This window comes from Lathamus discolor, chromosome 8, assembly GCF_037157495.1.
Source record: "Lathamus discolor isolate bLatDis1 chromosome 8, bLatDis1.hap1, whole genome shotgun sequence".
NCBI classification, from domain to species: domain Eukaryota; kingdom Metazoa; phylum Chordata; class Aves; order Psittaciformes; family Psittacidae; genus Lathamus; species Lathamus discolor.
The window spans coordinates 11,785,881-11,811,531 of NC_088891.1; the positions used below are offsets into that span (position 1 = coordinate 11,785,881).

At 39.4% G+C, this 25,651-nt stretch overlaps 1 protein-coding gene across 1 annotated transcript in view; it reads left to right on the top strand.

Annotated features, from left to right (window-relative positions):
- The window catches only part of FBN1 (fibrillin 1), a 150,624-nt gene that overhangs the window by 57,218 nt on the left and 67,755 nt on the right, over positions 1–25,651 (top strand). The window contains exons 7-14 of the mRNA XM_065688070.1: positions 10–135; positions 5,203–5,328; positions 9,997–10,155; positions 13,504–13,662; positions 14,868–15,008; positions 15,789–15,908; positions 19,300–19,425; positions 21,518–21,640. Of these exons, the coding sequence (XP_065544142.1) occupies positions 10–135; positions 5,203–5,328; positions 9,997–10,155; positions 13,504–13,662; positions 14,868–15,008; positions 15,789–15,908; positions 19,300–19,425; positions 21,518–21,640 (1,080 nt within the window). The remainder of the gene's footprint in view (positions 1–9; positions 136–5,202; positions 5,329–9,996; positions 10,156–13,503; positions 13,663–14,867; positions 15,009–15,788; positions 15,909–19,299; positions 19,426–21,517; positions 21,641–25,651) is intronic.

The window sequence follows — 25,651 nt, forward strand, 5'->3', positions numbered from 1 at the left end:
ATATGATAGACGTGGATGAATGCCAAGCCATCCCTGGGATCTGTCAAGGGGGAAATTGCATTAATACTGTTGGATCTTTTGAGTGCAAATGCCCAGCTGGACACAAGTTTAATGAAGTGACACAAAAATGTGACGGTAAGAAACTTTTAGAACTTTCTTCTGAAATTAAAGGAGGAAGGTCATCTTTCTGGAGGCAACTTTGATTGTGACAAGTTGATTTTACTGGAATCAAAGCACTTTGATTGTAATTGTGACAAGCTTTCCAGTCTCTTTTGTGTTGAATATGCAAAGAGCATGCTTCACAACAAATATAAACAATAGTAATTTCTCATTCTAAACCAGAGGTTCTTAAATATTGACCTACAGTTTTTCCAAGCCCTATATTCATGTAACATTTTATAGACTTACAGGTAAACCTGAAACAAATTTTAGCTAAAAATACTTTTTAGCCAATATGTTGCTTTAGAAATGCTTGAAGTACATTCCTCTGCATGGACCTTTTAATCAAAACGTGTATATGACTGTAAGGTTCAACAGATGCCCACCTACTCACGTAAACTGCCTTTACCATTAATGGGAGTTTGACACTGCTGTGTGAAGACCGCAGTACTATCATCCTTATAGTCGCAGGTGTTAAAGAAGGACAAACATTTTATCTTTCCTTATTGGTCTTCCTATTTTGGAAGTACTGCAGGTGCTAGATATTAGTGTGGAAATTTGCAGTGGTGATTATGGAATTTTGCTGATTTTTAAGTGTGATTTGATAGTATTTTTTCCTCTCTGTAATACAGTAATTGGGTATTTGCTTTAAGACAATTTTGGGTACATAAGGAACATATTACTAAAATGTGTCAATTGCACATTTTTCATTCATCTTCTTTACAGCAAAGTCCAGATAATGTTTAAACTCTTGCAACTGATCCTCTTTGCAGTGATTAGACAAAAATTAAATTAATTTAGGCAGACAAGTTTCATAAGGGGCTAGTGCCAACTTTCAGTATTGTAAATGTGTATGGCTGCAAGGTGTGCATCCTTCACCCCTTCTTGCATCAGATGCCTTTAAGGAAGCGCTCAAAATTTTGTAGTCATTTGGGAAGAATTATGACTTACCTTTCAAAAGAAAAATTCCAATTTCAAGCAAAATTTTATAATTTAATTGCCGGTTAGGGAAAGCAATGGCAATGTCAGAATACTTTGTACACAGACTGGTTTTCAGATTGACTGCCAGTGGTTTTGTCAGAAAGTGAACCAGAAAGTTATGATAGAACAACGTTGCGAGTGTTTCCTTCTGCGAATGAAATACGAAGGACATGGTGAATACTGCACATGTGCCTTATTAAGTATTAGTATATGAAAAAAATGAGAACTGTAGGCTTGTATAGGCTGCATTGTAGAAGCATTCCTATGGTAGTTTTCTACCAACCAACCAACCAAATCCCAACCCCAACCAAATTAAAGTGAAACAAAAAACCCCAAACCACCACCATGTTTAGAGCCTGTGCTTGTTGAGGGACTGGACCCAAGAACCTGGGATAGCTTGGTTCATTCCCAAATCCTGCCACAAATTTCCTGCCCTGTTTTGTGAAATTGCTTTGGAGTGACCACCTGGCATCAAAGATGAGACAGAGTTTTCTTTCTTCAGTTCCATACCTGTGCATTTTTTAACCTCAGCAGACAGAAACTTTCAGTACATCTTCATATTGCATGTGCCAAGCAATTTTAATTAAAGCTGTGTAGGTATTCATACAATTGAAAGAATGAAAAGTAACAGACTTATACCAGCAGCATGAAATAGGATAGGGATTCAATAGTTGAGTATAGTAACATAAGAACAGCCCATCCATTTGGCTTCTTTAAATTGTCTTTTGAGTTTCAAGTTGAAGTTGTCGTGGTTTAAACCCAACCACAAACCTCTTTTACTCACTCCCCCCCTTCTTGCCCTCCCCCTGCTTCTGGAGGGACGGAGAGGAGAATCAAAAAGAATGCAACTCCCACGGGTTGAGATAAGAACAGTTTAGTAACTAAGGTATAACACAAATCACTGCTGCTACCACCAATAATAATAATGATAAAAGAAATAACAAGAGGAAAGAATACAACACCTTAACACCAGCCGACCAATAACTCGCCCCACTCCCCCCAGCCGAGCACCGACCGATACCTTCTCCAACCCTCCAGTCCCTCTACCCCTTCCGGGTAACTCCAAGTTACATCCTGGGCATGACGTGCTGTGGTATGGAATACCTCTTTGGTCAGTTTGGGTCAGGTGTCCTGTCTCTGCTTCCTCCCGGCCTCCCCTCCTCCCTGGCAGAGCATGAGGCTCAGAAAGTCCTTGGCCAGACCAAACATTCGAGCAGCAACTGAAAACATCAGCGTTATCACCACTGTTCCAAGGCCAAAAGATCAAAACACAGCACTGTACTAGCTCCTAAGAAGGAGAAAACTGACTGCTGCTGCTCAACCCAGGACAGAAGTCTACGAGTATAAAACAAGTAATTTGCCTTGTAGTAATTGACAGTAATTAACACATACTAATTAACATCCGATCATGTACTTGGTTTAACTTCCTATCCAGCAAGTAAGACTTCTCGCAGCTGTAACCTGTCCTTGGGACAGAACTGGGAGCTACCTGCTGAATTACCAGTTGTTTTTTCAGTAGGCCCCCATTAAAGTAAGATCGGGATAGAAATCATTAGGTACTGTGAGACAACGCAAGAAGATGGGAAATTAAAGTGTATTGGCTAAATTTCTGTTTGTTAGCATAGCTGGTGGAAAACTTTTTTTAAAGTGTTACATTATTTTGCAGCTTCATATAACCATTCATTTCCAGTTACATTAATGCTGAGGTAAATGCTTTACTGTGGTTATCGGGGGGAGTCATTTTTCCTGGAGTGACATTTATGTCTGCAAGTACATCAAGTATACTTACCTTTATAAAACATGCATACTTGACAATGTTGCTTATATGAATATCAACACTAATATAAATAGTGAAATACTGTTTGGGTTAGGCTCAACCCTAAAATAAAGAGTGATGATTTTGCTTTTAAAAAGGTCAGACTCTATATAAACAGTGGCAACAATGACTTTAAAGATAAACATTGGTGAATTTGAGTCAGAAAATGCTTGAATCAGATCCATTTACAACTGCATTTTTCTCTGTTAATCAAGGGGCTTTATTCAGACCAAAATTCAATTTCCACATTTTTTGTCACTGAAACTTTTGGGACTCCTGTGGAGTATAATCTTGGAGCAGGAGCCAGAAGTCTCTTAGCAGCGCTCCCAGGGCACTTGGACTTGAGGCTTTGCCAACACTGTCGAAGTAGCACTGAACAAAAAGTCACACCCCTCTCACACACCCAAGCGAGGAATGTGACCTACATCACGACAGCTAGCAAGATGATGGGGAAGAATGTGTGCACAGGGGACCCAAGGCCCTGCACTGCTTAGGATGGGTTGGTCTCCAAGGTCAGTTATCTGTGCCAGCACAGTCCCCTCCACTCCTTTCCTGCAAAGGCAAGGGGCCACAAAAGTATAGGAGCATCCAATGCTTTACCTAGGGGAGGAGGAATTGATAATTTTTATAATACTGAGTTTTGCATTGCTCTCTTTACAGGAGAGTAGAACAGAGATCCTTTCTACTTGCTAAAACACTCGTTAATGGTCCTGTGGGACTTTGGGTGTTCCCCCATCTGTTGGGGCCAAATTCCAATTTAGGCGTTCCATTTAAATTCCCCCAATCGGTTTTAATGACTGTGATATTATTCACTCCTTGCCTTGGCGTGTTGGGTGGTGTTGCAGTATTTAATCTCAGAAATTTTTGTGGTTGGTGAAATCATTATTACAGCCATGTGTCTATCTGTTTGTAGATCTCTGGAGGAGAGGTTGGATAGAGTCCTGTGGTACCATTATTTCTGGCTGGGTTTTCCTTGTCAAGAGAGCAACTGGGTGATTGTAGGTGGCTGTGACAGGCGGTTACCATTGATCACTCTAGAGAATAACCTGCCTTCCTACTCTGCTTTGCTGGTTCTTCTCATAGGTACCATGGAAAAAAGCGAGCTGTTTTTAAGCTCAGCTGGACTCCAGGTTCCTAGAAGATGGAGAGCAATGCTAAGTAGATACAGCTGCATTGTTAAGACAGTCACTGGAAACCAAGGGGAAAGTAACTACACATCACAAGCAGGCTACTGATGGTAATTAAGGAGCAATTGGGGCTGGCATAGGTTGTTATTCACATGATTGTAGATAACATAAATTCCATGCTGCGGAAGAAACCTTTTACATTCCCTCTGTTCATGTATGCAGCTATGATCAGCTATAAGAAGGTATGTGTTAGGGTGTTTTTCTGCAGTCTTTGACATTTTTTCTTCACTGGATCTGTGATGATGATTTAGTATTGAATTGAGATTCTTTATTGAAGACCATCACAATATGGACTTTTATTTTAAAATCACTGACAAAATCTAAGAGGAATTCTGGACTTTGTCTAGCTCCTGCAGTTGATATTTCAGTTAATGTCTCAAAATGTGTTGAAACTTCACAACATTCACTTAGTGGAGAAAGCCAGGAAAGGTAATTTTTGTTGCCTGCAGTCATCCTTCTTTGAGCTATAATCCTGTCAGATTGTATTCGTTAAACAGTGCCTAGCTGCTCAGTGCTTTTATATGGGGGATTTCCAAGAAAAAACAAAGTGCAGTAAGAAGGACAGGCAATTCAGTAGGTGCTATACTTCCCTTTGAGTCAGTATTGAACCATTGCCTCAGTATAGTGCCAGGAGACGCTGTGCTGCTGGACATACCATGAGACATATGGTAAAGCTCCTGATTGCTTTGGTCGTTACAGGTCCCATGACAGTTTTCTTAATTCTGGCGTGCAGAATTCAAACTGGTGGGGTCATGGTTTACTCGGTAAATCCCCTATGCAGTGTAAGACTTTCATCCATCATTATTAGGCAGTAAAGCAAACCCTCTGGCTTTTTGCAATTTACAGATACAGTATTTTCTCAGGCTTTGTTTCACTTACGTCTATAAAATGCCTAACAAAAGATCCTACTTCAAAACTGCTGATTATGCCCCTAGTACATAAGTTAGGAGGGGCTTCAGACCACGCTGAATTTGATCATTGAGACTAATTACAAAATGCCTGTTCTCGTGCTAGAACTAATTTAGCTAACCTGCCCCTGTTTCTCTTTTTGCCTTGAAGATATTGATGAATGCAGCACCATTCCTGGAATCTGTGATGGAGGAGAGTGTTCAAACACAGTTAGCAGTTACTTCTGCAAGTGTCCTCCAGGGTTTTATACAGCCCCTGATGGCTTAAAGTGCATAGGTGAGTACAGTCCTGTAAATACGACAGTAGTTGTCACGAACATTCATGAATATTTAAGATGGGTAACTGTACCAAAAACTTATTTCAGCTCATGGTCATGAAATCTTCCTTTTATATAAAAGTATATCATGTGCCTTTATATGTATTCTGAAATGATTTTTCCATTTTTGGGATGTTTTTTCTCTTTCCATCTTTGCTGTGACCTTCCCTTTCATTTTTCTTACTACACTTTTTCTCTCATGTCATATTTCTTGTCTTAAACTAGGCAGAACTTGTTTTAACACATCTGCTTCCATGGTGGGATGACCCTGGCTAGATGCCCAGTGCCAAAGCCACCCTATCACTCCTCCTCCTCAGCTGGACAGGGGAGAAAAAAAGTACAACAAAAGGCCCACAGCTTGAGATAAGGACAGGGAGTGATCATTCACCAATTACCATTGCAGGCAAAACAGACTTGACTAGGGCAAATGAGTTTTAATTTATTCCAATCGTATCAGAGTAGGATAATGAGAGGTAAACCAAATCTTAAAAATACCATTCCTCTACCCCTGCCTTCATCCCAGACTCAACTTTATTCACAAATTCACTACCTCTTCTCTCCCAGAGGCACAGGGGGTGGGGAATGGTGGTTGTGGTCAGCTCGTTGCAGGTTGCCTCTGCCACTCGTTCCTCCTCAGGGGATGACTCCTCACGCTCCTCCCCTGCTCCAGGCTGAGCTCTCTCCCACAGTCCTCCACAAACTTCTCCAATATGAGTCCTACCCATGGACTGCAGTTCTTCATGAACTGCTCTAGTGTGGGTCCCTTCTATGGGGTGTATCCTTCAGAACAGACTGCTCTAGCGTGGATTCCTCCATGGGCTGCAGGTGGATATGTGCTCTGCCATTAACATCCATGGTTTGCAAGGAAACAGCCTGCCCCACCAAGGTCTGTACCACAGGCTGAAGGGGAATTTGTTCCAGTGTTTGGACCACCCCCTCCCCTCCTTCTTCCCTGACCTTGTGGTATGCAGAGCTGCTTTTCTTGCGTGTTCTCGGTCCTCTCTCCGGGTGCAATTGCTCAGGGCTTTTTTTCCCTCCTTAACTGTGTTATCCCAGAGGTGCTACCACTGTTGCTGATGGGCTCAGTCTTGGCCTTCATATTCTTGTTCTCATGCTTGCCTTTGATTTAGTCCATGTTATATTCAGCAGTCATTTAGAAAAGCAAATATACTTGAGAAAGAAAGTAATCACCCCAGACAGCTCCTCATTCTAACTATTATGACCTTAATGCAGATATTTTTCATTAAAGGAAGTAGTGTGATAAGCTGGGTGTGGGACATTTGTATCTGCTTTCATGATGATGAATTGGCAGTGCTGTTCTTTCAGGCTTTCACTGTGCAGAACAGAACCTGTCTTCTAAAGGATAGACCAGAAACCAAAAGACTGGGAGAATTAACTAAATGCCACCGCAGTGCCAAAGCCATGAAAGAGTAGTGTTAGCACTTAGTGCTTCTGGGAAGCATACAGCCTGCTCTGAGGCAGGGCAAGTATGCAAATTTCATTTATTTTTTTGTGTGTTTACGTAGTAATTTCTCTTTTCACTGCCAGTGCTGAATTTTGAGCAATTTTATTGTCATTTGAGAATCAGGTGGAAGGTTTATTTCTTCTGTTTTGGCTTGTTTATTTAAAGGCTTACACACAGTGCCAGCAGTGGGGTTCCAGAGAGCACCCTGTGTTTAGTAGCTTCGGTAGAAAATATTTTGGGAAAAAAAATTGAAAAAAAACCAAACTTCACAGACCCAAGTACCAAATGGTATTCACTTCCCTGAGGGAACTGGAAGTAGTTTGGGTTAAGATTAATTTTGAAGGGTGCCATTCTGTTTCTTCAGGTTGTGAAAGATGAACTATATTGCTTCCATTATTAGCAACAGGATTTTTGTAGATTGGTTCCATACCATACACTTATAATGCTATTGGGAATTGCTTCTGTTGCTTCAAATTAATAGCTCCTAAATCACTGTGGATCATTAAATTGTTGATTGCTGCTTGTACTTAATATTTATGAAGGAGATTCACCTTTCTATGACAAAAAAATTCTAGGGATGCACAAGTACCATTTGCTTTTTACTTTTTATAGTCATTGTTCTGTCAGGACTGCCCAACATTCACACCCATGTTATATTCCTGCATTTTTTTCATCCTTTTTTCCCCATTGTATATGTAGGCTGAAATAGCTCAGCTAAAGAAATGAGTATCTAAATGCTGACAGGCTCTGTTCAGTAATATGCCAGTGTGACGCATCATTAAAATTTTAGCTGTGTGTTCAAGGCAAAACATGATAAATGGGAAGCACTGTTAATTTCCTGCAGATATGTTGGATTTGTGTCTAATATGAACGAGAACAGAACCCAGATCTGTACGGGGAAAAATGGATAATCTTGATTTAATTACAACATGCCAGTCTTAAGTGAAAAGTGTTAGCTGAACATGTCTATTCTGTTAGAGATGAGGAAGTGCTTCTGAGAAATGTATCCCTTATGGGACTCAAACTGAGCAGCACTGGAACCAAGCATCCAGAGGAAGAACTGTGAGTTCCATTATTACAGACCTTAAAAATTCAAATAGACAAAGCAAAGATAATATCTCCTAGAGCTGAAGAGCAGAAACAAGAGCAGAACCTCTCAACCCAAGTACATGAAGAGTCTTATGAAGAAAACCACTAGCCCATATACCCAGCTCCAGCTGGCATAGATGTCTTTGGTCAGTCTACTTTTTTTTTTTTATTTTTCATAAAAGAGGCACAGTTTTCTTGAGATATTTTCATGGCAATTTTTTTGCCTTTTCAATATACTGTATTTTTTTAAGTGAAAAATACTAAAATATTAAAAACTGAAACAGTAAAAAAGTTGTTTCCTGCTCTTCTTGCCCTTATTTGTGTGTTTTACTGTTTGGAACAGAAAATGAAAGAAGGGAAAAAGAAAAAAAGAATCACCTCTGATTGGAAGTATGGAAAGATATGGCATTTTTCTCACAAATTTGCTGTCTTTTTCTGAAAATGGTGTGGCTTTTGGATAAGCTCTTACACCCGTAGGTAGACAAAGATGTTTGGTGTGTATTTACTTTTTTCTGGCATATTGTGTTCTTGCACAAATCCTATGTAGATACTTTTTACACTTCTGCCCATTACTGCTTTTCAATGTTTAAAAACTTGGTACTAACCAGAAATGAGAAGGATGAATTACAGGGGATGATGATAGGGTATGTTAGAGAACTTCCTCCCTATTATCCATCCCACCATCATACCAAGCATTTGAATAGCTCTCCAGGGATATTGGAGAACAGTTTCCTCTCCGGGGAACAGTTTGCATCCGAGCTTTATTTGATTTTTAATGCAGTAGATAAAGGAGTGTACATGTTTGACAGTTTAGTTGGGTACCACAAGAAAATGGAGGACCTGTAACAGAACTGTGTAGATTTGGGTCTTTTTCTCCTTTTCAGATTTCCATTGTATGATAGTATGAGTGAACTAACTAAAGTTTAGAAGCAAAGGCCAACGGAGTCTTTTAGTTGTACTGCCAGTAATATCCGTGTTCAGGGTTCCAGCTAATAAAAGGCAGAACCATCACAGATTTTCCCAACATATCACTATATATCAATTTCCTCAAAATAATAAGAAACTTCCCTACTCTTTTTCTTTATATCCACTACCGTAGCTAGTAAACTCTGCACAGCCCTGTTACTAGACAGATGATTCCACCATGCCCTGGATAGCTGAGATAATGTTTCTTTAGAGACTGGTGTCTGCTGTTGTAAGGTTATATCTGCAACTTTTTTGTCTGCATTTTGACAGCAAATGTTTGTATATTTTAGAAACAAACTTGGTCTGGTTTATTGTGCAGGATCAAATCACACCACAGCTTATACTAAGTTGGACATGATGTGACATTGTGAAACAATTGCTCAGAGCTTCAGATTGTATCACTTTTAGGGTTTTTTTTTTCTCCTCCCATCCACATTTACTCTCCTTTCTCTAAGCTGGGGAATCTCTGTGCAATGTTGTTAGAGCTGAGTGTATGAAATCTGGTACAGGATGTTCTTTGTACAGCACGTGCTTACCCTTTTCAGACAGGAAACCAGAATATGTCCATAAAAAAATGTGATGGCACCAATTAAAGCTTTATTGTTTCTTGCCTGCAAGGCTGTATCTTCTCAAATCACTACCTACTTCACCTGGGAAAGCCATGACTAATGAAAAATGAATGCTTTGAGAGCTGCAGTGCTGTGAGTATTTTGTTGTACATCAGTGGCTTTCAAATCAAAGCTTAAACAGAATTGATCTGGTACTATCTTTAATAGAGATGACAATTATATTCTGAATAGAATTATATATATTGAATATAAATGAATGTAAAAATATATATTCGATTCTATTTTTGCCTCCATTAATTAATTGCTGCTCCATACTTCATTTCAGCTTCCTCACACGAGGTGTTATACATGAATCCAAAGCAGCCCAAACATTATCTCGATTTTTCTGGTTTTCTGCCTTTTGTTTTTTATTGTTGTAATGATCAAGTGCTATTTCCTCAGAAATGTAATCAACCAAGAAAAATGGGACCTTTGCCTTCTGTGAAAGCTGTGCTCCTTGTTGGACTGATGATTACATATCCCTTTCTTTCTCTTGGTAGATGTGCGTCCTGGATACTGCTTTTCTTCTCTGAGCAACGGACGTTGCAACAACCAGCTCCCCCAGCCAATGTCCAAAATGCAGTGCTGCTGTGACAGCGGTCGGTGCTGGTCTTCTGGAGCAGCCACTGCCCCTGAAATGTGCCCGATCAGATCCACTGGTAGGAATCCACCTGTATATGCTTATGAGTGTGGTTGAACACTGAGTTAGGGTGATATTCTTTTATCAGTAATGTTTTCATTAAAGAAAATCACAGGATGACTGAGGCTGGAAGGCACCAAGGAAGGTTGTTTTGATTAAGCCCTGTGCTCTCAAAGAGAGCCTCCTATGGCAGGTTGCTCAGGACCCCCAGGAGGATAGGGCAAGCAGTCAAAAACATAAGATTTTATCTGTTGCTAATTAATGTTTTGTAGCCACATTATTCTTACATTACCTGATCCAGATTCTGTTATCAACATCCTCTTTAGGCTCAAGTTACTTCCTTCACAGCCTTCTGATAGGTCCTTATTCCCTCTGCAGTTTCATTCTTGTTGTAAAACTTGGGTTTCCTTCCTCTGACATCCAGCTTTCTGAGGTGCTGTTTATTTCCCGAGGTTTGGCACAGAATGTAATCTCTGCTACCAAAACGTGCTGGACTTTACCACCCCCCTGTGTGTGGAGATCCCCAGATAACATGTGATTTGAATTTAAAGAAGATGATGAGCAGATTGTGCAACTAAGTGTGAGGGAGTGGGGGAAAGATGTTTTTGAGATTGTTTAGGACTGGAGACCTAATAAAATGCTTTAGAAATAAATGAATAAAAGAAATTTAAGAATTGATGGCAGGAGCTCAAGGGAGGTGCAGAGTTTAGGGAGGATTGGGGGTCATAACACTATATCAGGGAAATTCTGAAGAAGTTGTCAGAGGTCATATATGGGAGTGTTTATTATTCTTGGTTTTAATCCTTTGAGGGAAACTGCGTAATACTGGAGCAGAAATCTGTGATCAGAACTCTTGGAAGACTCTTCCTGTTTCTGTCACGATCTCATTAATAATATTTAAACATGTTAAATGTCTAAAGCTGGCTAGAATAATACTAATGAAACAGTGTAATCTATTGATGCTCATCTAAAATGGGAAGACAAGGAAAAGCTTTCAATCTTAACACAGTCCCTGTTTTCTTTACATACTTTCCAATTACCCATATCTAACTGGTGAACAAACTGGGTGGAAAAGTGAAGTAATTTGGCCAAGGCCACATACTGAGATGTGGTGAGAAGGAGCTAGAACCCAGGACTTCCTGACTGATAAATCCATACAAGGTCTTCCCCATCATTGTTACATGCCACTTTTTTCTTTCTTTTTTTTCCCCCAACTTGGGATAAATTGAGACTATAAATTACTCTTTTCGAAAATGCTTTAAAATTCTTTGGAAGGCCTTACATGTAGGTAAGGTATTGCTGTCATTATTTAATCAAGTTCACTTATTCCTTAATGTATCCTGAGAAAACAAGATGAGGAATTTAGAGCTGTCAGTGGCCCAAAGTCTGTCTAGCTCTGAAATGGAAATTTACTGCAGTCTAAAGTGGAGCACTAGCTGCATAATGTAACCAAGTGGTTGCATTTTCAATATGGGCAGCAGACCCAGATGTTACTATAAAATAGGCTGTTTATTGCTAGAAATTATACATGGAGATTAAAGTTGCAATAAAAAAGGTTTGCACTGTATTTCTGTGCGTAACACAGCAATAATTGTTTATTTGGAATAACAGGGTTTACCATTGACACTATAAATACTTCAAAAGTGGTATCTCGGGCATCCAGCTGTGTGTGCGTATGTTCAATTTTCACCTCAGCAGTCCCTTCGTGTCTGCTAATTCTGTTCAATCGGTGGGCACCCCTAAGGCTGTGACTTCTTTTTGCACAGAAGACATGGTCTCCTTGTGGTTGGCTTTGGATAATTGGGTATTACCCATCTAGAATAAAAAAGAAATGCAGTATTGTTTCTTTCACAGAGACTGATCATTGGATTGTAGAGAATGTGTGATCAGAGAATTGACTATTAAAACCACCATCATTAACAAACATCTGCATATTGGAATTTGTGTATGTGTCTTCTGAATGCTGTTTTGTCCCCAGGTAGACCTCTGATTGAGAGTAGGTTCAGCTTGCATGTGAATAAGCAAAATAGAAAGCTAGGAGAAAAAAACCAAATAAAGGAAATACAATACATAATGCAATAAAATCTTTGTGGGAATGATTTAAAGATTAAAATCAGTGTAAGGAACAATAGAGAGAAATGCAGTGACACATGAAACAAGCCAATCACCTAAGAGCATTAAAATAGATGCAAAGATCATAATCAGGAAAAACAGAACTTTAGGCTACTGTGTTTATTTAACAAGTCCTCTGTGATTCAGGAAGAGCTTCTAATGTGTTTTACAGGTGGAAATAGAAGTGAGATGAAAGTGTTGAAGGCTGAAATACCCAGCTTAGTTCTTCCAACACTGAATTTATTTTTCAGTTCTCATTTTTTATATTGTTTTGGGAATTCATGCATCTTTCTAGCATTTTGGTTTCGTTATATAATTCCTCTCCCCTGTTGTGCCATAAACTTTAAAATTTTGGAGTTCAAAGATGTTGGCTGTGTAAATAGTTACTTGTGTATGAACAAATTGTGGACATGAATTAGGTCAGCTGGAAATGTGGTGTTTAGTTGTGATACTCTGCATGCATTCTTTGGATCACTAAGTTCCAAACCCACACTTCCCAACGACAAAAGAGTCAGGGGCAGGAGGAAAAGTGGGGCAGTAGGGCAGATGCCGCTAATAGAGATAAACAATAGGAGAATGCATAACACTCAGTATAAACTGTGCTTACAGCAAAATAGATCATTTTCCCATCATCTCAAAAAAGATTGTCTTGGTGGGGATCTGACTTAGTTTCTCTTTGTGCTCCTTAGACTGCACCTCATTTGGTTTCTGCTTTTATTGGCAAACTTAACTTTCACAGGGAAATAGTGTGAGTGTATTCATTCTCTAATTGGTTTTGCCTCTTTGCTTATATTTACATGTCTTTGTTTTAGGAAGTTAAATTTTAAGAAATCCAGTTGAAACTGGGCTTTTTTCCCTGTTCAGTAGTTTCCTAACTCTGTGGCAAGCTTTGTATTAAATTAACTTGGGATCAAGTCCAGAAGTCCTTCTTTAGGTAAACTTCCCCCTGAGTTCACCAGAGATTTTGCCTGAAAGAAGACTAAGTAGATTAAGATCAGGTCTCTGCCTCACTGGTCAATTTCATATCCAGAATGTCAGTTATGCTATCTTTCCACTGGCAGTCTTCTGACAAGCAGTATTGATATCCTCCTAGATTAATGACTCACAGAACAAAGCTTGCTATGAAACAAATTTATGGGCTCAGATTTTCCAGATTACTTAAAGTTTGCTACTGCTAATCTGAAACACTGTGAAAAAGGGGAGGGTTGCATTAAATGGAAAGGCCACAAGAATCATTCATGTGTTCACGTTTCAGATGAGTATCGCAAATTATGCACAGTAGCTGCTCTGCTGCCAGCAAGACCTGAGCTTCCTCCCGGCCGCCCTGACGTCATCCCTCCACCACTCATTCCTGGTGTTTACCCACCTCAACAGCCAGAAATTGTCTATCCATCTCGGGCTCCACCACCTCATGGTAAGAAAGGAATAACCTTCCCCTGCACCACTTGCATTTAGCTCTTTAAAAGCATGAGATTCTCAGGAGCAGTGTGCTCCCTTCAGCTGTTGGTGTCTTTTGCTTACTATATGGACACATAGCCTCTGGATATCCTTCTAATCTTAGAAGGATACCCTGGTTATCTGGTAACTTACAGCATGTGCACCTCATTGGTAGTGTTTTCCCTGTTGAGACAGGATTTAAAAATTACATCCTCACTGTCTGTACTGAGGCCCACGTATTGTGGTAGTTACTGTTGTTTTGAGGCTATTGTGAGCTTTACTGCATGTTAACACTGAGGAACATGAATAGCTCTTTGACTAGGTTGTGATAAGTTACTTGCATTAAAGAGCCAGAGTGGGAGAAAGCAGCTTCTTTCAGCTTGTTTTCTCACTCTTGCTTGAGTAGGTAGGAAATGTACCAATAAAAATACTAGTGTGCTGCAGAACTGAGGCTGACCAATATGAAGAAATAACTTTTTCAGAGGTGCACATGGATAGGTTAGTTTTCTCTAGAACAAGGATGAAGCCAGAACAGAATACTGATATATTCCTTATTCTGTCCCTTGCTCAGGGAATTTGCTACATGCCCATGTAGTCTGCAGTAGGCATGTGCCACCTGAAATTATTTGGCATAGCCACATACTCCTTTGCACATAAATACAAGCTCATTTCACCCATTCTCTGTGCAGAGGCAGGCAGACTCTGCTTGCACTGGCACGAGCTGCAACTATTTGGTCTTGGTTCAGCACCGAGCTGAGCTAATGAGCCCAAGAAGCAAAGTATGTTAACTCAGGCCTGACACTGTGCTGACGTAGCTGCACAGCTTCTGGTCAGCTGGGAGCGTGGACAGAGCCAGCTCATGCCTGCCTGCCAAAGACTGTATAGGCACACCTTCCAGGGTTATCCCTGCCCTCCTCTCACTCTGTCTATGAAAACAGATAACTGAACCAGTCTGCCTGTTTTCTGCTACTGTAGGCTTTTAGTAGAGTCCTTGCAGTGCCACGTACCCACTTTAGCACTGGGTATGAGCAGACTCTGTCCTCTCTTGTCCTGCAAGAGGAAAACAAGATTGACTTGCTATAATGAAAATAATCAGTGGTTGGTAGCTGTTTTCAGATTAATCTCTGAGTCAAAATTATTATGGTGAACTATTAAAGTATTTCTCCAATTCTGTTATTTCAGTGATCTTGCCGGTGAACTTCACTGACTATTGCCAACTGTTCAGACATCTCTGCCTTAATGGGCGCTGTATTCCCACTCCTGGGAGCTACCGCTGCGAGTGCAACAAAGGATTCCAACTGGATGTTAGAGGGGAATGCATTGGTATGTGGGTTTCTGCTATAAATCACAAAGGGAAAAAAAACATTTTCAACATATTGTAATAACTCAGAATTCTTCAGTAAAACAAACCCCCTCTATAAAAACCCAGTAAATAGACTTCAACAAGCTAATTGCTTTCAACTGCAAACATTTAACAAAAAAATAATAATAGACAAAAATAACTTACAGCAGTTTTGCCTTTAAGACAGTATTTAACAAATCTTGTAACTTGCCACAAAATTATACAGAACGTTTTCTTATTTTACCAGCCTGTGCCATAATGTGTTTATTAGTGATTGCAAATGATCTCTTCCAAATGCTACCGGCTCTTTGATTATGCAAACAACCTAGTGTTAAAAAAAGGAGTCATGATCTCACACTTAATAAGATTTACAAGTCATCTTTCAGTTCATCAGAAGTATCTTGTTGGGCTCTTGAGTCCTTTAATTTTGGAACTCAGCCAGAGTTGGATGATAGGAGGAAGGATTAACTGTCTTTTATGTATAAGATTTTGCTTCTGTCAAAATCTGTGTCTCCAGTGGGGCTGGAAATGCGGAGTTGTGGGAATAAGGCCTCTGCCTCTTGTCTTGCTGAGTACCCCTTTTTTCCAGCTCCTGCTTAGCTCAGAACATGGTATCCTCTTACTGAGAATTCAGTGGTGTCCCCTTTCTTTTCACACTGAAAGACACTATTTCTTCGGCTACAAAACATATAAAATACCTCTACAGATCTGAATAACTTTCAACCAGTGTCATAATAAAAATTTACTGTCTGTGTCTGCAGATGTTGATGAATGTGAAAAGAATCCATGCATCAGTGGAGACTGTGTGAACACCCAAGGGTCCTACATATGCCAGTGTCGTATAGGATATCAGAGCACAGCAACTAGAACAGAGTGCCGAGGTAAATTATGGCTTTACATCTGTATCTATACTGTTGTATACATACCAGGAGGGAAAATAGTTTTTAAGCAAAATTTAACAGATGTCTTAAATATGAGAGGTTTTAAAAAAATAAATCAGATATGGTGGTAAAAATGATTAACCTGCATGAGCTGGCTGTTCAAAGACTGGGTTATGGAGAAAGACATTTTGTATTGTGCTGGAAGTATCTTGATGCCATTTGTGGCTTTGAAGTGGAAGAGACCTATTTTGTTAATTTTTTTATTTTGATTCTTGATGATCTTGAGGACAATTAAACATCCCTGCTTTGGAGAAATCTTTTACCTATAAAAGTTAAAAGACAGTGAGAAGTGGAGGGAAAGATAAGTCTTCCAGTGGGTAAATAGATTACAATGCCTATGTGTTGTCCTTGCCCACTGTCAGCGAAAGAACTAAACATACATTACAGCAATAAAAACTTAAATAAGGTATGGAAAAGTAGTGAAGCACTGGCAAGGTCTAGGTGTGGAAGCTTCAGCATACCCATTATTGGTGTTTTGAAAACCAGGTCAACAATAGTCCCAATGGTTTTCATCCTGTCTTTCTATGGAGTGGGGAATGGGTAGTTTCTTGGTGGCCAGCCCAATGTCAGGGTTCTGTGGCTCTGAAACTGTCCTGGGGTGAGAATTTGACAGTAAAGATAGATGCAGTCCTTTATGGTGAACTCATAATGAGAGACTTCTGGCAGGAGAATGAATGGTTACTTAAAATTTCATAAGAAATGAAGCATCTAAATGAAACAGGATGTCTGAATGCTCAGAGTCCCACTTTGTCTTCATATTTTGCTTTCTGCACGGAGGAAGGTTCTTTGAGCATGCATTCATTCTGAAGCAGAGTGTTTCTAGAAAGCCAGAAGAAAGCTATCTGTATTAGTGTGTGATTTTTTTGCTCTTCCCTTTGTGATTTGGAAAGGTATTTGTGGTACAGAAGCTTATTCCAGTCCAGGAGGACATGCAGAGCCAGCACCACTGCTGCATGTTGCTGGGAGTATTTGACCTAATTGCTGCCAAACAGCCATGTTGCAGAAGCATCTTCATAGCTCAGCTGACTAGTGGTGAAGGAGTGCTGAAGTGGAGTCTCAGCCATGATGAATTCACTCATGAGTCATTTTTGTCACACGCTTTTAATTTGACTGATTCATTACACAAACACATGCTTGTCAGAAGCCCAGTAGCTTAATGGCATTAAAGTGTGGTCACTTAGCAGTTCCTTTGCAGTCAATGGGATCTGTGCTTGCTTGACAGGCAGTTCAGAAAATGCTGTGTTGTGCAGAATCTTTGTTTTCTGAAGAAATTTTTAGGACCAGTTTAGGGAAAAGAAAAAGGCTGGTGGGGTGCATTTGGCAAAATATGCCTATAGCACTGGTGGCTGCCAAAATCAGCATTTGCTGCAAAATTACTTAGCATGACTATTTTGTATGTTGAGGTTTTATTTTTTGCATACCCAAATGTGTCTGTGCCCATACGCATTTGCAAATGTGTTATTTACGTCCATTCTTGAAAAATGGTGTCTCCACAATGACCAGATGTTTATCTATTCCTTGTTCTGAGGTCCCAGGGAAGGGTGTTTTCTGCATGATGAGTCTGGTAGGTGACTGATTAAACATTGCAGTCTCTATCGCAAGCAACTGATACAACTGTTGTTAGGATCCCATATAATTCTAGTAGGATTTTGGCTGAATTAATGTTAATTGAAGACACAGATGAATAAGGTTGTTACATGATGATTAACAACCAAAACAAAAAATGCTTTTCAGTTGCAGAAGATGATTAGGTAGGAGTGCATAAGAGTCAAAGCTTTAATAGCAAAGTGCTTAATATAATCTACCCAACATTTCTGAAAGGAGGAGGTCAGTCCTGACATGGAGATGGCTGCAGTCATGGACATTTCAGTGAGAGGAGAGCTTTGATTTTTGCCAGTTTCTCTGAGGAGGGGAAAAAAAGAAAATCCACAACGTTTTTTCATAAGTAGGAAATTGAAAATGTAACATAAACTAATAGCATGCCTCCAGTCAGCTGTGTGTACATAAAGATAAACAAGATTCTGTATTAGTTTCTGCAGCATGATTTAGGTGGCATCCTGATGTGCTTACAAAATCCAATAAACTCTTAAAACTAAAAGGCCAGAAAAATCTTGAGATGTTGTAGCATTTCTGCTTGTCCTAAGGCTGGTGGAGTAGCTGAAGCCAGGGTCAGGAACAAGTGAGTGCCACAAAAGTAGGGGGAAAGGAGGGACTGAGCAGAGAGAATTTCTTGATAAACACAATAATGCTTGTTTATCCGATGAGGGGAGGTTTATCAAGCCTGTATGCTTTTGCTGGATGTCAAGAGGGCTGCAAGCTGCCACTGCAGTGATCTATCACTTGAGCAGCTCTTGCCTCTCCTGGCCTGGTTTCTTCATTGAAACATTCAAAATAAAACATTTATTTTCAGGGATTTCTTAGCAGCTCACCAGAACCATTGCACTGCAAAGAAGGCAAATACAGGTTCACAGTGTTGACAGGCATCAGTTCTGCCTCAGGTGTCTAGAGAGCAAGGGCATTTGGGAGGTTACCTTGTGCTCTGCTTCTTCCTGAAGCACAGCAATGCCCTTCTGCAGAGAGGGCTTAGGGAAGGACACCTGCAGGATATTTGGGAAGACAGCGTGGTTGCACAGTAGATAGGTCTGCATGGGCTGGTTGAGATCTCTGTGAGCAGAGTCCCCTGTGTGCAGGAATCTCTGGGAGATGGTCCAGGCGTTGATGGAGAACACTGAGCAATCTGAAAAATGTCTAGACAGTCTGTCTCAGCATCTCCTCTCCCCTCGTTTGGAGGCTGCCAGCCTTGTGTGATATCACTATTCAGGTCCTCCAAAGCACTTGCCAAGTACCTCCTGCAGAGAGAGGGAAATGAGGAGCTGATGTTTCAAATATAAAATACGCAGGAGAAATATCTTCTGAGGTGGGAAAGTCTCAAACTTTCCTGTTATCTTTCTTACAATGCAGTAGCAAAAGACAAGCTTCCCCATCTTTCCATCATAGTTAGATATTGTTGAGCTAAACTTCAGTAAAAATATTATCATGATAAATGAAAATGCAAAAAAAGCAATTGAAAGAGTCTGATTCTTGTCAGAGCAAGCTGCAGGGTAATAGTCACTGAAATTCTTGCACAGCAACTTGAAATTTCAAGCTGATGAACATTTTCCACCTCCATAACGTTCACTTATGGAAATCAAAATAAATCATTTTTCAGGTGAATATAGTTTCCGTGTAGGGTTAAAAACCTAAGGGAAAGGGAAGTGGGAAAAATTCCTCTTGAGTATAAAAAAAAAAAAAACAACCCAAAATGTTATTTTTCTTTTTGGTTGGCTTTCAGACATTGATGAATGTTTACAGAATGGTCGTATCTGTAATAACGGACGATGCATAAATACAGATGGCAGCTTTCACTGTGTGTGTAATGCTGGCTTTCAGGTGGCAGCTGATGGGAAAAACTGTGAAGGTAAGGCTTTCCTGAGTTTATTCTGTATCAGTAATTACAAGAGGTTATTCACATCAGTGAAAAAGAAAAGGACCTCTGGTGGGGGGGAAGAGAAAGGAACAAGGCATCACATTTCTAAATACCTTTTGCTGTATTTGGGAGGGCAAGTAAACTGTCTTGTGCAGCCAGTTCTGGAGCCTTGGCTTGGCAATCATCAACAGGATGTCTGTCCAGCAGGAGAAATAGCACATACCACTATCGCAAAATGCAGTTTCTTTGATGGGAGTGGTACATTTTAAAACGGAGCACAAGTCACATGCTGCCTGGTTTTACTGTGTGTTTAACAGCATGCTTTATGGGATCTTACTGGGTGACTAGCAATGTGTTTTATGTAGATGCAGTCTGGTCTGACCCATAAAAACCGTTTTAAGAAAAATTTGTAAACATAATTGATGTGTTTCTACCTCCCAGACCTTTAGTAAAGGGGGGAAAAGAAGAATGTTCTTTATCATGCTTCCCAAGGTCCTTCCAGGGTTCCCAATGATCTATTCATACGTTAAAGGAATTTCAAGCACTGTTCTTAGAAACATTTTTGGCAGAATATTATCTCAGTGATTCAGCTCAAAGACTTAATGCCAGAAATCCTGGTTGGGATAGATACACGATTTTTTTTTTTTTTTTTTAAATCATAAATTATTTTTGTCTGACTTAGCCTGTAAGTAAAAAGAAAACACACCATGTCTAGAAGTGTAATTTCTGTCCAACACAGCTGCAATATGAAGGAAAATAGCACGATTCCGAATATATTGTAATGTCATTATGATCCAGTGATTTTATGTGCTAGTAGTGATTCTGTTAATCCTTCGTAGAGACAGACATTTTAAGACTCTGGTTTTCCTGACTCTTTTTTAGATACAGTTTAGCACTGTAAGCTGCTTTTAAAAGATCTTATTATGGAACTGTATTGACTAAATATATTTAGAAATGAATATGTTTTGGAAAAAACCCTCAATTCTGATTTCTTCCTTTCCCACCAAATACCATGTGCTAATAGTAATAAGAACCAGGACATCGGCAGTCTGGTAAAACATTTTTAATTCCATTGCATAAGTTGCCAGAATGTCTGTTGCATCTACTTATGAAACAGTTTCATCTCTGGCATTGTAATGCATTGAGTTTTGTTCTTAGGAATACATGTGCACACACACTAATCCTTAAAGACCATGGCATTGTGCCACACCTTAATGTAACTGTGCGTACTCCTTTATATAAAACAGGTAAATAATGCTGATTTTTTTGGATGTAATATCCAAAACTGATTTAATTTGTTCCAGGATGAAATAAAGACTAAAATGATATAAAAGTTTACTCAAATCAAGTACAGTTATCTTTGTACTTGCTTTTTTTTTTCCCCCTCCTACCTCCTTTGGTCATGTGAGTAACTGTGTAGGGTTCAGAATAGCACTGCCTGAGACTCTACCTTTTCCTATTTAAATCCTTCATGCTGTGCCATACCCACATATGTGACCTGTCATGCTGAATCCGAGGAAGGGGTAGCTTTCATTTTAAACAGAAGTTGATGATGGAAGCGCCCACAGAATGAATACTTGAGCACAGTGTTGGGAATTCTCCCACATAGTGAATCTTAGACTCACCCAATGGAGGTTACAAAAGTTTTCACTCCAAACATAAATGCCTGCTCCTCCCCTATCAGGTGATTTTAGTAACAGAATTGTGTTTACCACTCCAAATGGGAGTCTGCTTCTACCCTAGCTTCTCTTTACACCAAGACTGCAAATCCTTTTCAATTACATACCTTTCTCACTTTTTTTTTTTAATGGATTTTACCAACTGGCAGTTCTTAAGCTGTCCAGCTTCTCATCCTTTTGTAATTTTCTTTTCTCTTTTTGGATGCATACCTTTAGATGTTAATGATTCATTATGAAATAACGGAGTTGTTACTTTGACACATTGTCCTATCATATGTTTGATTATCATGTACCTGTGACAACTGAGAAAGAAATTGAGGTTTATATTTTGCATATAAAGCATATAAGTAAGAGTTCTTTTACTTAAACATTCTGAACATTATCTCTACAATGTACTTTTTCAGATATGGATGAATGCAGCATAAGGAACATGTGCCTCAATGGGATGTGCATCAATGAAGATGGCAGTTTTAAATGCATTTGTAAACCAGGCTTCCAATTAGCATCTGATGGACGCTATTGCAGAGGTGAGCACAATAAAGTTTGTGAGTCATACGCCTCTGGTAGCTTCAAGAGTCACCTCATTTCCTTACAGTGATCCTTGGGGACAAGAAATACTGGGCAAGTCCTCACCAGATACGTTTTTTTAATCAGCTGGATTGATTTGTCATTGTGCAAGACAGCACTCAGTCTTTTCCAGTGTTGAGTAACTGCCCTAACCAGCCAGTGGGAAACATTCTTTGATGAAAGACTGTGTGATCTGATCTAGTTAAACTCCAGGGGATTTTACCTATTAGGTCTTCTGTAGTTTGGCTTCAGTCTACCTCACTTTTTGTGTTTGGCTTTTTAAAGTTTTTTGCCTTTGGCCACCCAAGCATCCTGGCTCATTGCCTTCTTTGGGTTTTTCTCTCATTCCTTGCCTGGGTGTTCCCAGTCAATACAGCATCTCCAAGGAGTGCCTGGCACTCCGTGTGACTGAGATGCAGACATGAGCACCACAGCAAAATTGTCTTTCCTATTTGCTGCACTAGCTCAGAAATACCCCCTGTGGGAGACACTGCAGTGTTCTGATTGCTAGTTATGTCATTAGTTTCCGTTCAGTCCTGTCAGGAACTGGAAGTTTTGAGTGTATAAATCTTCATGTTTCAACAAGTTTTATGGGCACAAAGCAGCAATCGAAATAAGGAGTAAACAACTGCTGGGCCAAGTTACTTACGGTTTTTCTTTTGAAAAATTTGAAATCTTTTAACTGTTGGAATCAAGGCATAAAAAATGCTTGTGTACAATTTGGCACATTGCAGAAAGCGCCTCATTGGGTTACACAGCAGCATCTTGTTGTGGACCAATAACAAAACTATATGTTTGAATAAATAATTTGGTTTTGAGAGTTAGTGGCATGAAAGGTGAATTAATTTAGATCCTATTGCTTCTTGAACACTGTACCAGTCTTAGATCTGTACTGTCTGGTGTCTAGACTTAGACTTTAGATCCAAACCAGGCCAGTAAGTCCGGTAAAGTGTCCGGAACGTTCTTGATAACTTTTGCACTAGGGATGCAGAACAGTACAACTCAGTCTTCGGATGGGGTAATTGTGTATTTCTAATGAGAGATGACCCCATACTGTTTTTTAATAGGGTTGTTCTGATTGGAAGAATGAATTGGTCTTTAGTTTCTCAAACGAACAAATGTGCAGATCCTTACAAGTGTCTCCTTAGCTTAACAGCTACTGGCTGTGTTGGCTGCACACATAGAACAATCAGCTTTATTTCTGGTCTTACGTGTGTTCCAAGTGGTAGGTGTACGTCTGTGCTTTGCCAAAGCTTTTGTCCTAACTCATCTGTGTGTGGGACCAGCAGTGAGACTTGCTGTCAGACTTGGCAGGGAAGAACTAAATGCCCATCAGGCCTTGGCATATGAGCCAGTTGTGTTCCCAAAAACCACTGTTTGCTCTCTGTGTTGTTAGCAGGGATTCAATTCACTGATGCAAGCTCAGCCTAAATGCTTGTTTTGATTTTTCTCCTGAGCATATTTTGTCATTTTTTCTTTTTTTTTTTTTCATTAACATCAGTCTGTGCACTGAAATGCCATCCAAGACGATGGTATGCAAATTGCTTCAGACTACTTAAAAACCAATGGTACTCAGCTTCACAGCCTCTGGTACGTGCCTCCTGGCTAAACAGGAGAATGGATACAGCCCAAAAAGGGTTTCTGGCCCTAGAGAAATGTTACTTCTGTGCATCAAAGAAAGAATATTTGAAAATTATCCAAAATTGCAGGCAACTCGACTGATTCCTACTGAAAGTTGGAACAGATCTTATAGTAAAATGAAGGATTTCTCCCACTGCTTTTCAACACTTACAGTAAGCCTTGTTCTCTGTGAATGAGCATGCAAACGTTCCTTACATTCTAAAATTGCTATTGGGTCAAAATCAAACCAGATTTTGAGACCTTGACACCCCAATTAGACTTTTTCCCTACTTCATATTTGTCTCATTTCTTCCACTTACCCACAGTATTATGAAACAATTCCCAGGAACATAGTGGCTACAGAGAGCACAACTCTGGTGAATGTCTCCCTTTATGTTAGTAAAAGTTTAAAAGATTGATCATTAATAATGTCTTTTCCCATTCATTATGTTTTTCCTTATTGAGTCCTTTCTGTATACACCACATGTACAGAGTAAATAATCTCTGTCCTGCGGAACGGTTAGCCTTTGAAACGCTCAGTGTTCACACTGTGTATCCTGAATTTGTGAAATGAATGCAGTGAGATCTTTCACAAGCTTAAACTCTAAGCTCATGCTTGCCCATGCAGTTAGTGCTCGTGCGCATTGGGAATGTGTGTATGCACAAACTGACACTTCTGCAGCATAATGGCTACCTGCCTGAGTGATTTTGATTCAGAACTGAACATGTGTTTTTGGCAAACCCTGTAGGGGATCAACAAAAGAATATAAGAATCACAACATGTAACGCATTGTGTGTATAAACATCTCATTTGATGCATGCTAAGCTGAATTTTGAACTATTAAGAAGAATTTCTAACCCAAAATTAGGGATACTGTAATTGACACTTAGTTCCATAAAATTGGAATTGAAGTATAAGTACAAGGCATATGCTTGGCTGTCTGGTAAAAAATTCCACTCAGCCTTTATGAAGTAATATGCCAAAAAAGAATGTTACACTATAGTCTTGTGTATTCCCTGTAATACAAGACATACTAAACTTATTCACCGTTAGCTTCTTTCACCGATGATTTGCCGATGATTTTTCAGCAATACTTAGAGCAGGCAGAGGTTTAGAGCATTATTTCTGTTCCATACATTGTTTTGTCTTCAGACCAAACAGGAATTCCCCAAATTGAAAGCTATTGCAAGGCAACTGGAAGTGGCGGTTTAGTAGTCTGAGTAAATTTTTCCTGGTTAAAATTAGAGAACTTAATGTACCCAGCTGGCACTACTGAGCAAGCTAAGCAGAAAAGGCGAAAACTCATTGGACATGGAGAATGAGTCCATTAGTTGGTTTTCCAGAATCTGGTTGGAATATTCTGGCAAAAGTCAGAAAACGAGTATTTTTTAAGTCATCCAAACAATTTTTAACACAGAAGACGGCAGAGCCTTGTCAAGGTCAGAAATTTGGACTTTATGCTTGCGTGTGCAGTTGATTTGCTGGAATTTCAGCCCTGGAAAAAGCAGAGGCTTTTTACCACCTCTTTATGGGAGCCGGTTTTTCAGTTATCAGCACAATTCTAAGTGACCTACTTTACCTTTCTATGAAACATCTATAACAGTATTTTCAATACATTTATAAAGTGGTGCGAAAGAAAATGGATTGCACATTTCTCCCCTTAATAGCTTACAAGATCTTTTTTGCAAATGAACTACAGGAAAAGGAAAAAAGTAACTGCCTCTCTGTTTCTGTAAGTAACCTTTAAAAAGGAAAGCTTTGGGTTGTTTTTTTTTTCTTTCCTTTCAGGAGAACTTGTATCTGTCAAAGGAGCTCAGTGTTGTCTAACAAAATAACTGTTTACACTGTTAAATCGTATGGGCACGTTTTGAAGTCCGAGCTCTGTTTTTACTTGCACTGAGTAAAGGACTAAATTTAAAGCGGAGAAAAAGCGTTTAAGATTTGTCCGAAACAGAACAAAAGATTGCGAGATGAAATAGAAATGAATGAGCCCATGTACTTAAATTTAACTTCTATTTTAAAATGCAGTTTCAAAAAGGAATCTTGGATCATACAAGCCATGTTTTATGCCAAACAACACAAACTAAGTAAAACACAGAGGTGTTTCACTCTCAATTTGCCCTTTTAAGGTCAGAAAAAAGGAAATTGTCACACACACTGTCTCTTGTATATATTATGGAGAGTTCTTATGAAGTGATTATTTTGTAAAGGTTATACATAATTCCAAACAATATTTTAAACTCTCCTTTTCTTAATCACTTATAAAATAATGGCATGTTCTCTGTATCTGGAGAATGATCTTATTAGTAACAAGATATTCAGCCTATATCATTTTTTTACTAATTTAACA